The 14,081-nt window shown below is 42.1% G+C and overlaps 1 protein-coding gene across 1 annotated transcript in view; it reads left to right on the forward strand.

The window, feature by feature from the left end:
* The window catches only part of IQCH (IQ motif containing H), a gene marked incomplete at both ends in the record, with an annotated part of 134,872 nt that overhangs the window by 41,263 nt on the left and 79,528 nt on the right, over positions 1-14,081 (forward strand). The window contains one exon of the mRNA XM_083371727.1: positions 7,821-7,996. Coding sequence (XP_083227853.1) covers positions 7,821-7,996 — 176 coding nt within the window. The remainder of the gene's footprint in view (positions 1-7,820; positions 7,997-14,081) is intronic.

The raw sequence follows: 14,081 nt of genomic DNA on the forward strand, positions 1-14,081 counted from the left end.
TCTGCATCTGTTGTGCTTGCAAAGAAAAGGGGTGCAGTTCAATGGACTCACATTCCTGAGCCAACAGTTATGCCCACATTGCCATTTTGAAGGCTTACCTACTAGCTCAGCGGCAACGGAGACATTTGGCTTTCGTTCACCAGGTTGCATGAACCCAGCTTATTGTATCCTAATCAGCACATCATAATTCTCCCAAAAGTGCTTTTTTTCAAGAGGCAACTGGACTTTCTTTGTTTTTCCTTGACAACATTTCACTTCTCATCCAAGAAGCTACTTCAGTTCTGACTGAATGGTGGAGAACTGAAGAAGCTCCTTGAATGAGAAGTGAAACATCTTCAGGCAAAAACAAAGGAAATCCAGTTGCCTCTTGAAAAAAGCACCTTTGGAACAACCATGACCTGGATGCCTGAGAATCTGCATAGGCACATCATAATTCAGCAAGCCAGGACTTTGCATAATGTACAAACCTAGTTAATGTCTGTCAATTCCTATGCAAAAATTACTGGCAGCCTGAGGTGCCCAAAAGTGTATTATGCTTTTCAATATCTATACCAGTGTTCTCAACTTTAACAACTTTATAAGAAGCCCTGATTTACACAAAGCCATTGGATGTCATTATCAAATAATGTGGCACTGGGTGCTGTGCTGTCCCGCTAACACATGCACACATAGCTGTGGTTTAGCAGGTATATTAATATTCCTTTGCAATTCCCTTCACGAAAAACCAGAACTGTCCCAATTAAGTCCAGCCACAAGCAGACCAATGCTAGTCCACAAAGCAACGGACAATGAATCCACAAGGCACTTGAAAATTTCCCAATCAAAAACCCACCAGGCAAAATTAAATCCACAATACAAGAGGGATCACGAGGCAAGAATCACAAAGATCAGAAAACACACAGCTAGGAAATGACCACAATATTCCCAGCATCGCCTCCATCTTCTGCTGTGCTAAATAGCCAGCTTCTGGTGCAGCTTATCAAGTAGGGTGAGGCTTTCTCCTCATGAGTAATCTGGCCGACCTTCTCTGCTCCTGCCTTTTCTCTGCCCTGCGTGTTCTTGGATCACATGCAGAAGCCAGTTCCTCTTCCTCATCTCTGACTAGCTGCAGCTGTGTGCTTTCCCCACCTGAAGCCTCAGGGCTTCAGCCAAATCCCTCTCAGATGGCTGCAGGGAACCATTGGCCAAATCCCTTCCTGTCGTGCCTGGGATTGGTTCATCTTCCTATGAGCTGTCATCTAGAGAGGTAGGTGGGGAAGCACCCAGGGAAGTCAACACAGGTGCCAGGTTTATGTGGATGACATCCAACTCTACTTCTCTTTTCCATCTTCTTCAAGTGGGTCAACTTTGGATAGGTCAGCATGGAACAGACTGAAGTTGGGATGAAGCATAACTAGCTAGATCTGAATGTGGGCCAGCCTGAAGGTGTGCATGATTTGCCTTCTGTCAGCCGTGTATGATTTGCCATCTTCATGGAAAGAGTTTTCCTGACTTTTATGATCCATTGGTAGTTTGCCTCTCAAAGGGGTTGCATTGATGATGTTACCTAGCTTGGTAATGAAATGTCTTCAAGCTCAGAGAGCACCAGGGACTCCACAAATAGGTTGTGCATTATGCAGGCAAGCCTTTCAAGCAAACCCAGAATTACAGTGGATCCAGAACGCAGCACTCAGATTTGTGGCAGCCCCTCAAATACTGGAATACTGCTATCATGTCACCCCTATTTCTTCTTTTCTTTAGATTAGCCAGACCCAAGCCCTGCAGCCGTTTTTCGTATGTTTTAGTCTCCAGGCCTTTGATTATTTTAGTTGCTCTTCTCTGAATTTTTTCCAAACTCTCAACATCTTTTTTGTGATATGGTGACCAAAAGTGGCTGCAGTATTCCAGGTGTGGTCTTACTAGGGTTTTATAAAGCGGTACTAATACCTTGCGTGATCTTGAGTCTGTGCCTCTGTTTATACAACCCAGGATTGTATTAGCTTTTTTGGCTGCTGCCGCACACAGCTAGCTCATTTTTAAGTGATCAGCGACCAGGAGTCCAAGGTCCCTCTCACAGTTACTGTTTTTGAGCCAGGTCTCACCTAATCTGTATTTGTACCTTTGGTTTTTTCTGCCTAAATATAAAACTTAGCTCTTGTTTAAAACCATCACAGGCTGGTATGCCAGGAGTATGTGAGCATAAGTAATTCTTTTGATTATTTATTCCCATTTTGTAAACTTTTCTATTTAGTTAGGAAGAGACTGGTCAGCCCTTTGTCCTGAATGGTATAGGTCCGGGATGGCGAACCTATGGCACGCATGCCACAGGTGGCACACAGAGCCCTCTCTGTGGGCACACGAGCCGTCGCCCCAGTCCTAAGCCTTCAGCTGGGTTTTATAAAACCTTTTCGCTTTAGGCCTCTGCTGCTGTGTGCAAAAAAAAGGTTAATCAATCAATCAATTTCAACTTCTTGCTGGAAAAATAAAATCTCGCAAAGTTGGAATTGATTGATTGAACTTTTTAGTCTCACCCAGTCTGCCGTTACCACTGCAGTGACGCCCACCCAATGGGCCACACCCACCCAATTGGCCACACCCACCCGGCACCCAACAATACATAAGTGGGTTTTGGGTTGCAGTTTGGGCACTCGGTCTCTAAAAGGTTCGCCATCACTGGTATAGGTTCTCATGCTTGAGCAAAGGGTTGGACTAGAAGACCTCCAAGGTTCACATGGAACTTGGAAAGAAGCATAAAGGGAGGTGTGAGATTGTGATTGCAAAGGTGCTGTATTGTCCAGAATCCAGCAAGCTTCCCAGGAAAGTGAAGGGTAGTCAGTCTACGTCCCTCTAAAGCAGGGCTGGGGGACTATGGCTCTTTTGTGACTTGTGGACTTCAATTCTTAGAATTCTGGGAATTGAAGTCTACAAGTCATACAGGAGCCATCGTTCCCCACTTCTGCTGTAAAGGGGATCAACGTAAAACTGGAAAAGTTCCCTTTTTGGGTTTTTCCCCTTCACTCCTTTAACAAAAGAGCAAAAAATATTAATTTGTCAATGGCCAACATTGCTGGCTACCCAGAATGACACACTCTGCATGATTCATGTATACTTCAGCATCATTATTATTTCATAAATGCCATTTGCACAAAAATGTGTCCTCAAAATTTATGGGAGCCTAAAATAATAACTTAATTGCCTTTATATATTATGAAGGCACTAATGTGGTTTTGTCCTCAGTGCAACTCTTTTATATTGTACTGTTTATTTAAGGAATGATTCGTTACTTCTGAATGAGTTAGAAAGTTATAGGCAGCCTAGAATCACACATGGCAAGTAGGCAGCTGCTGAAAGGACAGTTTCAGATATGAGGTCTTTATGATGTCTGTAGCCTGTGATTCTCGAGGGAGCATCCTAGAAAATACTTTTTGTGTGACCGTTACTTTTGCTGTGTCCCACAAAATGAACTTAACGGTATACAGTTGCAAGAAAAAGTATGTGAACCCTTTGGGATTATGTGGTTTTTTGCATGAATTGGCCATAAAATGCGCTCTAAACGTCATGTAAGTCACAACAATAGAAAAACACAGTCTGCTTAAAATAATACTACACAAACATTAGCTGTTGTCATGTTTTAATTGAAGATAAGATGGAAACATTCACAGTGCAGGATGGAAAAAGTATGTGAACCTTTGGACTTAATAACTGGTTGACTCTCCTTTGGCAGCAATAACCTCAACCAAACGTTTGCTGTAGTTGCAGATCAGACCTGCACAACGATCTGGAGTAATTTTGGACCACTCCTCTGCACAAAACTGTTTCAGTGTAGCAATATTCTTGGGATGTCTGGTGTGAATCGCTCTCTTAAGGTCATGCCACAGCATTTCAATCGGGTTGAGGTCAGGACTCTGACTGGGCCACTCCAGAAGGCGTATTCTGTTCTGTTGAAGCCATTGTTTTGTTGAATTACTTGTATGCTTTGGGTCATTGTCCTGTTGCATCACCCATCCTCTGCGGAGCTCCAGTGGCGGACAGATGGTCGTACGTTTTCCTGCAAAATGTCCTGATAAACTCTGGAATACATTTTCCCATCAGTGACAACAATCCGCCCAGGCCCTGAGGCAGCAAAGCAGCCCCAAACCATGATGCTCCCTCCGCCATGTTTTACTTTGGGGATGAGGTTTTGATGTTGCTGTGCTGTGCCATTTTTTCTCCACACATAGTGTTGTGTGTTTTTCCCAGACAACTCAATTTTGGTTTCATCTGTCCATGTTTGAAGTTTGCAAAAGAGCACCTGGATGTTCCACAGCATTACTGGCAAAATATACTGTGGACACAATAGGGACCACTCCGGTGGGAAGGTAACAGCGTTCTGTGCGCCTTTGGCGTCTAGTCATGCTGGCCACATGACCACGAAGACGTCTTCGGACAAGCGCTGGCTCTTCGGCTTTGAAACGGAGATGAGCACCGGCCCCTAGAGTCGGAAACGACTAGCACGCATGTGCGGGGGAACCTTTACCTTTACCTTTAATACAAAAAAGGGGTAACATTATTGTGACAATTGCTTTGGTAAGGGATTCTATCAAAACACTGGAGGTGTGGATTCATATCCCACTTCTGACACTTCCCTTCTTTTAGAAGAGAGGGCCCGCCTATTCTCCCAAGGACCCGAAGGCAGGACAAGAAGCAACGGATGGAAACTAATCAAGGAGAGAAGCAACCTAGAACTAAGGAGAAATTTCCTGAGAGCTAGAACAATTAACCAATGGAACAGGTTGCTTCCAGAAGTTGTGGGTGCTCCATCACTGGAGATTTTTAAGAAGAGACGGGACAGCCATGTGCCTGGAATGCTATAGGGTCTCCTGCTTGAGCAGGGAATTGGATTAGAAGACCTCCAAGGTCCCTTCCAACTCTTTTATTCTATTAAACACTACCAGATTATACACATGCTTGATTTGCAACAGCCTTGGTGATTCTTCACCAGTTTGTCCTACACATTTTGAATACTATTTTTATAACACTTTTCAACAATGCATCATAAAGACTTCTAACTTATCAGAATCATATTCCCCCTGCTTGTCTTTGTTTTTAAAAATAGTGTCATGTTGGCCATTCAGCAGGGGATGATTGGGTTAGAATGGGAACCTGATGATTTTGGGAGCCTTCTTTGGTCCCCACCCTGCCAGACGTAGGTGGAGTGCGCTGGATCAGGGGTCCCCAACCCCCGGGCCACGGCATGCCAGAAACCGGGCTGCACAAACAAGCGAAACCCCATCCACGGAATGCAGGCAGCACACCAAACCAGCCCCCCTCTGGTTTGTGGAAAAACCTGTCTCCACAGTACTGGTCCCTGGTGCCCAAAAGGTTGGGGGCCACTGGGCTGGATGGCAGGGGCCCTGCTCTGGGATGTATTTTCCCTCCCTCTTGCCTTGCATTTCTCAAGGCCCTAATTGATTTGAGGTGCCCAACTTGGGCATTTGTGTCTGTTGTATTTTTAATATATTAAGCTCTTTTTTCTGTTCTTGTCTTGCTTTATTATTTGCTGCCCAGAATGTCTGTCTATCAGATATAGAAATCACCCATCTCCTTAACTGATGGGTGGCCTACAAATATTTTAAGACAAATCAATCAGCAAATTTATCAACAAAGACTAAAGGCTCATCGCTGTCTGCATTATTTGCCCTAGCTCTCCAACTTCACTTTTGAGAAGTTCAGGCATAGGGACAAATACATACGGAGAATCCTTCCCAATTCTCAATAATCTTTTGATCTGCCATTAGTTAACTTTTGACTTCCTGTTCATCTGTTTTGGCTGCTGTTGATGGCAGTCTTAATATAAGTGCTATTCATTTTGCATCTGTATATTCCTTTTTCTCACCTTGTTTGGACAACCCAAATGAGTTTTCTAAAGAAACCCTTTTTCCATTGCAACTGAATGGATTCCTAGTGGTGGCCCCTTGGACTTTGCTGGCTTCTCCTATGGTTGCCTCCCAATTTCAGTAATCTCATCTTGAAAAGAACAGGTCTCTCTCAAAAGATGTTTAGAGGGATAATCATCATCCCAGGGCCTTCACTTCATAACAACTATGCTTTCATTCTCTCCCTCCCTCCTTCCCTCTCCTTCCCCCTCTCTCCCTCCCTCTCCCTCTCTCTCCTCTCACTTTCCATCTCCCCCCTCTCTCTCCCCCTCTCCCTCCCTCTCTCCCCCCCTCTCTCCCTTTCCCTCTCCTTTCTCTCCCCTCTCTCCCTCTCTCTCTCTCTCTGTGTATGTGTATAAGCTCTTATTATACTCCTGGTTATCATTTCACCAAATTTTCACAACTTCTTCAAATAATCTCTGATGATGATATATATTCTTAGTCTTATTCTGACACAATTAACCAGTAGAACAGCTTGCCTCCAGAAATTGTGGGTGCCCAATCAATGGAGGTTTTTAAGAAGAGATTGGACAGCCATTTGTCTGGAAAGGTATAGAGTCTCCTAACTGAGCAGTGGTTGGACTAGAAGACCTCCAGGGTCCCTTTCCCCTCTGTTATTCTGTTATTAAAAGAAATAAGAGCCCCATACTTTTGCTGATTTTTTACCTTTATTCCTTTGATTTACCTTGGATGCTGTGGCATTAATTCTCAAAGGGGAAAAAAACTTCTTATCCTGATCTTGCCAAATACTTATACAAGTGCTTAATTCACCTGTCCACTTATTTTCTTATTATTGTAATGCTTGTTCTCCAAGGCTGAGATGTTTTGTGAGTGGGCCTCCCCATCTGCTGAAGATCTTTGAATACTAAGTAGATGCAGACTGATTGGGAATCACGAGCACAATGAGGCTGGAAAGAAAGCAAATACAGTTTTAAGCTACTCATACAGCAGTACAATTTCCAAATCATGGGAAGTAACCCTTCCATTACAGCCTGCTTTGATCAAACCCTACTTTAAATACTCTCCCAAGTTCTGATCACCACATTTCAAGAAGGATTCAGAGCGAGGAGTAGAAATTAGGTCCTGTGAAAAGAGAGGAAAGGAGTTGAGAATGTTTAAGACAAGAAGAGAGAAGGGAAATACTGTATATTAAGATTCTTCCAACAAAAATGGAACTGGAGAGCTTTTGGGTTGCTTACCACAAGTGTCAAACTGCCGGCCTGGGGGCTGGATGTGTCATGCTGAAACCGTGCCCACCCCATTGCCGGCAATGGAAAAAAAGTCACGTCACGTGACGTTGTGAGTTTGACACCCCTGGCTTAGGAAAAGTACTTCTAAGGAGGCATTCTAACTGCTCCATACTAGGATCGTCTTTGGGGAAAAAAAGTACAAAGCAAGATTTATTTATGTATTTTATGAGCTGACTATCTGTGCTGACTTCTAAGTAGCTTAGCTGTGCTGACTATACAGTAGCTGAGCTTTGTATAGTCCAGTATTTCTCAACCTCAGCAACTTTAAGAAGGGTGGACTTCAACTCCCAGAATTCCCCAGCTACAGTACGGGAATTCTGGGAGTTGTAGTTCTTAAAAGTTGCTGATATGGAGAAACACTGATAAGAGTTTGTTAAATTTCATTTTCCAAACCACACACATTTCCTGTCAAACTACAAAGTCATTTAGCTGTGTTACCTCAGATTTTGTGCTAGCATTTTGTAGACTTCATTCTGAAAGCCAGTTGTTCTACAAGTTGTTTGCCTTTAGTAAACAGTATGAAACTGAGGCATAACAATGGAGTAGGTAAAAGGAACAAAAAGTTAAAACACCTACTTTCTCTCTCAGGGTAGCCAATGGGAAACCTGAAGCAATGTTACCTTTTTTTCTCAACAATTATCAACGTGTCTTCTTGTTGTTTTTTCTCCTGTTAAAGATCCAAATGTGGACGTCATCTATATTTGCCCCTTAGAATTAAGTGAAGAGTTGCTGTGCTATTACAATAAATTCCTGGGTCTGCAGCCAGCCGTTCGGTCTGGGAACCCCGAGGACATTGCTGACCTACGGGACAGGTTCAAAATCCTCACCCCTGAAGCCATCAACAGTTTTCCTGTGAGTTTGTATCTTCTAATTACTATAGCTGGGGGGAATGCCGTAAAATTAAATTGGAAATTTTATAACTTGCAACGCTCTAGTACCCATCAGTGAAATATTATTGCAAGTGTTAAGAGCTGCACAGATTAAGTGACTAGTTAAAGAGTGTTAGAAATAAAACTCCAGTTGAGTTTTTCAGGCTGAAAGCTGAGCTCAGCTAAGGCCTTCACTGCTGATTCCTGCTCAATGCCTGGCCCTTTTTAAAAAGATGGACCTCAGAGGTTGACAACCTCATGGAAAGCAAATTGCACAAAATACTCACGTATCCTGTGGCTGAAGTGTGCAGATAGTTCCTATTTTCTGTTGTATATTCTTATACACACACACACACACAAATAAATATAACAGTATACACAGGCACACACTGTATATGTATGTGTGTGTATACATATATAAGAGCTTTATTCGACACTGTTGCAAACGTCAGGAACCAACGACCGGTGCTTGGGTCAGGGTTCCTTACATCAATGGTGTATCTGAAGCAACTGGGTGGATACTTGCGACCCATGACATTAATGTGGCACACAGGCCCAGCCAGACTCTGCGCATGAGAATAATGCACCCAAAGGAACCGCTATCCAAAGGCGACATGTTATCTGTAATTTATAGAATCAATTGCAACGATTGTCGATGCAGTTATGTTGGGGAAACAGCAAAACACCTCTGTACTAGAGTGCATGGGCATGAACTAGCGGTTAAACAGCATGAACAGCGTTCCCAACTATGGCCGCATATGGCTGAGAAGGATCATTCCTTTAATTTCACTGGGGCTGAGGTCATCGCCTAGGATTCCATGAAAGGTGGCCGGTTATTAAAAGAAGCATTGCTGTCTGATCGATACTCCATCAATCGACACGTGGATCTGCTTCCAGCATACCAAACATTGAGAAGACATGAACAGCTGCACAGGGAATCGGGGCAGGTGAATTCCATACCACCTCCATGCCGGGCGAACAGAAATACAAAAGATCTGGGTTGTTTACCCATGAAACGGCAGGGTGTTACAACCAAGGAGGAGATGGAAGCACAAGCAGAACCCGACATGAGACTAAGAGAAGGACAACAGAACAACATGACCGGTGCGAGGCACACAATGGGAGGATCATCAGCAGACGCGGCTGCGTAGCAATCTGACAGCACAGCTGGACAGAACAGCAACAGGAATGATCCGGCAACAACGCCGAACAGCTGCGCACTACAGGATGGACGGGAAAACGTCAAAACCGAAGTGGATACCGGCTAATACGGCGAAACCACGATCAACGTAGCCAACTATGGGAGAACATGGGGCGGGTAGACCGGTTAAGCGTTCCATGACCAGATCGCTGATATCCGCATAGCTATAAAAGTAACGAGTGTTTCCTGCTACTAGCTCATACTCTGATGACGTCAACATTGGATTGAAGAAAGCTAAGTTATTAAAAAGGTTTTTCTATCCTGGAGATCAGTGGTTTTTAGTGGATTTAAAAATATGTAAGAATATATAAAAATATTCTATATTATATTTTCTATTATATATTGTCCTACCCTCAGGTACAAATAGTTGCACATGATAGTAGGTGTTAGGCATATGGTGTTAGCCTACAATGTTGGGTTGAAAATATATTAACCATAATGCTATGTCTTTAAGTTGTTAATTGGCCAATGGGTGTGTAAGTGTTCTCATGGCCATAAGAGGAAGCTAGGAACGTAGCTTCTCTCTCTCTCTGAATTCACTGATCTCTACTATTACTGTTTTTGCTCTGCTGTTGGTTTACTACTGTTGTAAACCCGAACTGTGTATTGACCTCTGCACAACAAAATTCCTTAACACTGGTTATGGGCCCAGGCCTGTACTGAGAGTTAGTACACACAGTATTCCTAGCTGAGTTTGTGTTAGCTATTTGGTGTAAAATGGCACAAGAACTGTTGTCAGGCATCTCCTGGATAACCCGGTTGGATGGGACAAACTATGTTTCCTGGTCCACAAAATGCTGCTTGCTTTTGCGCAAGGAAGGACTATGGACTGTTGTAAATAACCCACCAGATACTACTGCTTGGGATCCAGATGACGAAGAGGATGCAAAGAAGATAGACGACTTTAAACGTAGCAATGAGAAAGCTCTTTGCATTATTGGACTAACACTGAATGACCAGCAGCTTGTCCATATTCGTGGTGAGGAGTCTGCTGCTAGGTGTTGGGATGTTTTGTGAAGGCTTTATGTTCGAGACAGTGTGGGTGCACATATACAACTTACACGTAAGCTGTTTAGGGCTCGTCTGCAAAAGAATGGAGATATGCTGACGCATTTAAACTACATGAAAGCAACTTTTGAAGAGCTTCATGAAAAGGAGCTGATTTTTTCAGAGTTGCATCAGGTCTACATTATTCTGTCATCGTTGGATGAGAGTTATGATGAGTATGTTTCTTCTTTGGAAGTCCTGACCAGAGAGGAACTGACATTGACTAACATTACTGGGAGACTGCTGGAAGAGTCCAGGAGGAGGCGTGACAGAGACCAGCTGAGAGAGACACAGCCACAAGAGAAGCAGCCATTCACCACTGCTTACAATGTCAAGAAATGTTATTCTTGTGGGGCTAGAGGGCATATAGCCAAATTCTGTAGAAAGGGTAAAAAACAGAATGTGAATAGCAGTGGGAAGGCTAAGAAGAGCATTGGTTTGGCTGTTTCTGGTGAACCAACATCCAGAAATAATGAATTGTGGGTTGTTGTTAGTGGGGCTTCACAATGCATTACTAAAGTGAAAGAGAGGTTTATTACTATGAAAAACAGCAACCAATATGTTTCACTGGCAAACGGTTGGAGGATGAAGGCCTCTGGTGAAGGTAATTCCTATTGTCCATGCATTGATGAACAGTTACCTATGTTATATATACCTAAGCTAAGATTCAACCTGTTATCTGTAAGGGAATTGGTTAAAGTTGGGTTTGTGGTAACATTCAGAGGGGAGCAATGCACTATTGAGAGGAATGGAACCTGTGTAACTACTAATTTGAAAAATGGTTTATTCGTTCTCACAAGTAACCAGGTTAGTACAGTTAAAGCTAACTCGATATGTGAGAACAAGAAGCCACATGATGAGTGTATACATTTATTGCATAGGCGGTTAGGGCATGTAAACTTTAACTCACTACGTAAAACAGTTGAGTTAGTAGAAGGAATTAAACTGAAGCCATGTAGTAAGTATTTGAATTGCAATGCCTGTAATCAGGAAAAGAGTAAAGCAACTCCTGCAAACAGGATAAACGGCTTCAAAACAACTGTACGTTTGGAAGTTGTGTTTGCTGATTTAATTGGACCCATGAAACCAAGTTTAGGAGGGTCATGTTATGTTTTAAGTATATTGGACCACTACTCTCATTATGGATTTTGTTATCTGCTTAAGTCAAAGGCAGACACTTTCCAACAATTTGCAAACTGGCTGAAGTTCGTCGAGAGAAAAACAAAGAGAAAGGTTCAGTGTATAATTACTGATAATGGTACTGAATTTACAAACAAGCGCTTTGTTGATATGTTAGAATCTGCTGGCATTGAGCATAAACGTTCAGCCCCTTATAGGCCTCAACATAATGCATTTGTTGAGAGACGTGGGCAAACGTTACAAGCCATGATGAGAACCATGTTAAGAGATTCAGGCTTAACAGATAGACTGTGGGGGGAGGCAGCAAAATGTGCAAACCATGTTCTGAATATAGTTGTTAATACTTCTACTGGTAAAACACCATATACTATATGGCATGGTAGAAGACCAAACCTTGATTATCTGCACACGTTTGGCACCCCAGCTTGGGTCCACATTCCTGCACAACTCAGGAGTAAAGGCCATCATAGGGCTAGGCAATTATACTTCGTAGGTTACGAAGCTAACCACAGATCATATCGTTTCTGGGAACGAGGCACAACTAATGTATATAATAGTTCAAGTGCAAAATTCCTTGAGCACGTTGGTTGGGATAGGTTAGAGCAAGGAACTGTTAATACTGATCCTCTAGTGTTTGAGGACTCCCATGATAACATAACTAGTAATGATAATACATCTCCTGTAAATATAAAAGATGAAGAGGAGATAGGTAAGATAAAGGGTGAATCAGAGGAAGGAAAGGAGACAGAAATTCAAAACCCTGTAATTCCTTGGCGTTCAACGCGCATCAGACGTCCACCTGATCGCTATGAAGCCAGTATAATATGTCAAGTTAGTTCAGTACCTTCTAACTATGATGAGATCAGGATGTATCCTGAAAAGGAACAGGGCATCATGGAAAGCTGCAATGAACAGGGAGTTGAAGTCTTTGCAGGATCTTAAGGTCTATGAGAAAGCAAAACTGCCACCTGGTGAGCAAACTATAGGTTGCAAATGGATATATAAAATAAAGAAGGGTGTAGATGGGACCGTAACCCATAAGGCACGTTTGGTTGCACAAGGTTTTGCCCAAACTACTGAGGATTATGACGAGGTGTTTGCACCCAGTCTGAGGGCAACTACTTTAAGAGCAGCTTTAGTATGGGCGGCTAAAAACCAATATATGGTTACCCATGTAGATGTTGAAACTGCATATTTACATGCTCCATTGCAACATACTATTTATTTAAGAATACCACCAGGATTGACCAGTGATAGAGACCATGATTGTTGGAAGTTAAAGAAAAGCCTCTATGGATTGAAACAATCAGGCTATGAGTGGAATACATGTATAGTTAATGAGTTGATTGCAATAGGTTTTGTAGCCAGTAGTGCTGATCCTTGTTTGTTTAGAAGAGAACAAAACGGAGCATTATCTTTTCTCTTATTATTCACAGATGATATTGCAATAATAACAAAAACTGAGTTAGAAGCACAAACTATCATTTCAAGATTGCAAAATAAATTCACAATTAGAAATCTTGGGAAAATAAGCCACTATTTGGGGCTAGATATTGTGAAAACAAATAGGGGTTTTAAGATGTCACAAGCCAGTAAAATATCTCAGTTATTAAAGAGATACAATATGGAAATGTGTAAACCAGCTAAAACTCCGATGGCTATGGATTTTAAGGACACTAATGTTGAGAGTCCTGTATTTGATAAGACTATGTACCAATCTTTGATAGGAAGTCTTATGTATCTGAGTAATTGGACTAGACCTGATATTTCTTACTGTGTAAACCAATTAGCTAGGTACAACAATAATCCAACTGTTAGACACTGGCAATCAGCTAAACGAGTATTAAGATATTTGAAGCAAACTATTCACTACTCGTTATATCTAGAGCCAAATCATGAGTTAATCCTTACTGCATATGCAGATGCGAGTTTTGCCTCTGATACAAGCACTCGTAAATCTACCTCAGGGTTGGCTATTATGTTGGGTGATTCTTTGATTGGATGGAAATCCATTAGACAAAAGCACATAAGCTTATCTACAATGGAGGCTGAATTTTCATGTGTTATGTACAGAACTGCTAGTGTACAAACAATTATTGTTTGATATGGGTTTAAATGTAAATGTAAATGATCCATTCATTGTATATGAGGACAATCAAGCTGCGATAAAGATGGCAAATAATGCTGCAGTAAGAACAAGATCTAAACATACTGATCTTCATTATTTAAATGTCAGACAATGTGTCAAAGATAAATTAATACAGCTAGAGTATTGCCCATCTGATGTAAATATTGCAGACCATTTTACGAAGGTACAAAGTGCTGTGAAACACAATGCTAATTGTGAAAGAATGTGCATAAGATTGTAAGAGTTATATATTATTCTACCCAAAGGGGAGAATGTTAGGCATATGGTGTTAGCCTACAATGTTGGGTTGAAAATATATTAACCATAATGCTATGTCTTTAAGTTGTTAATTGGCCAATGGGTGTGTAAGTGTTCTCATGGCCATAAGAGGAAGCTAGGAACGTAGCTTCTCTCTCTCTCTGAATTCACTGATCTCTACTATTACTGTTTTTGCTCTGCTGTTGGTTTACTACTGTTGTAAACCCGAAATGTGTATTGACCTCTGCACAACAAAATTCCTTAACAGTAGGACAAGAAGCAGTGGATGGAAGC

Source organism: Vipera ursinii (genome assembly GCF_947247035.1).
Source record: "Vipera ursinii genome assembly, chromosome: 11".
NCBI classification, from domain to species: Eukaryota; Metazoa; Chordata; class Lepidosauria; order Squamata; family Viperidae; genus Vipera; species Vipera ursinii.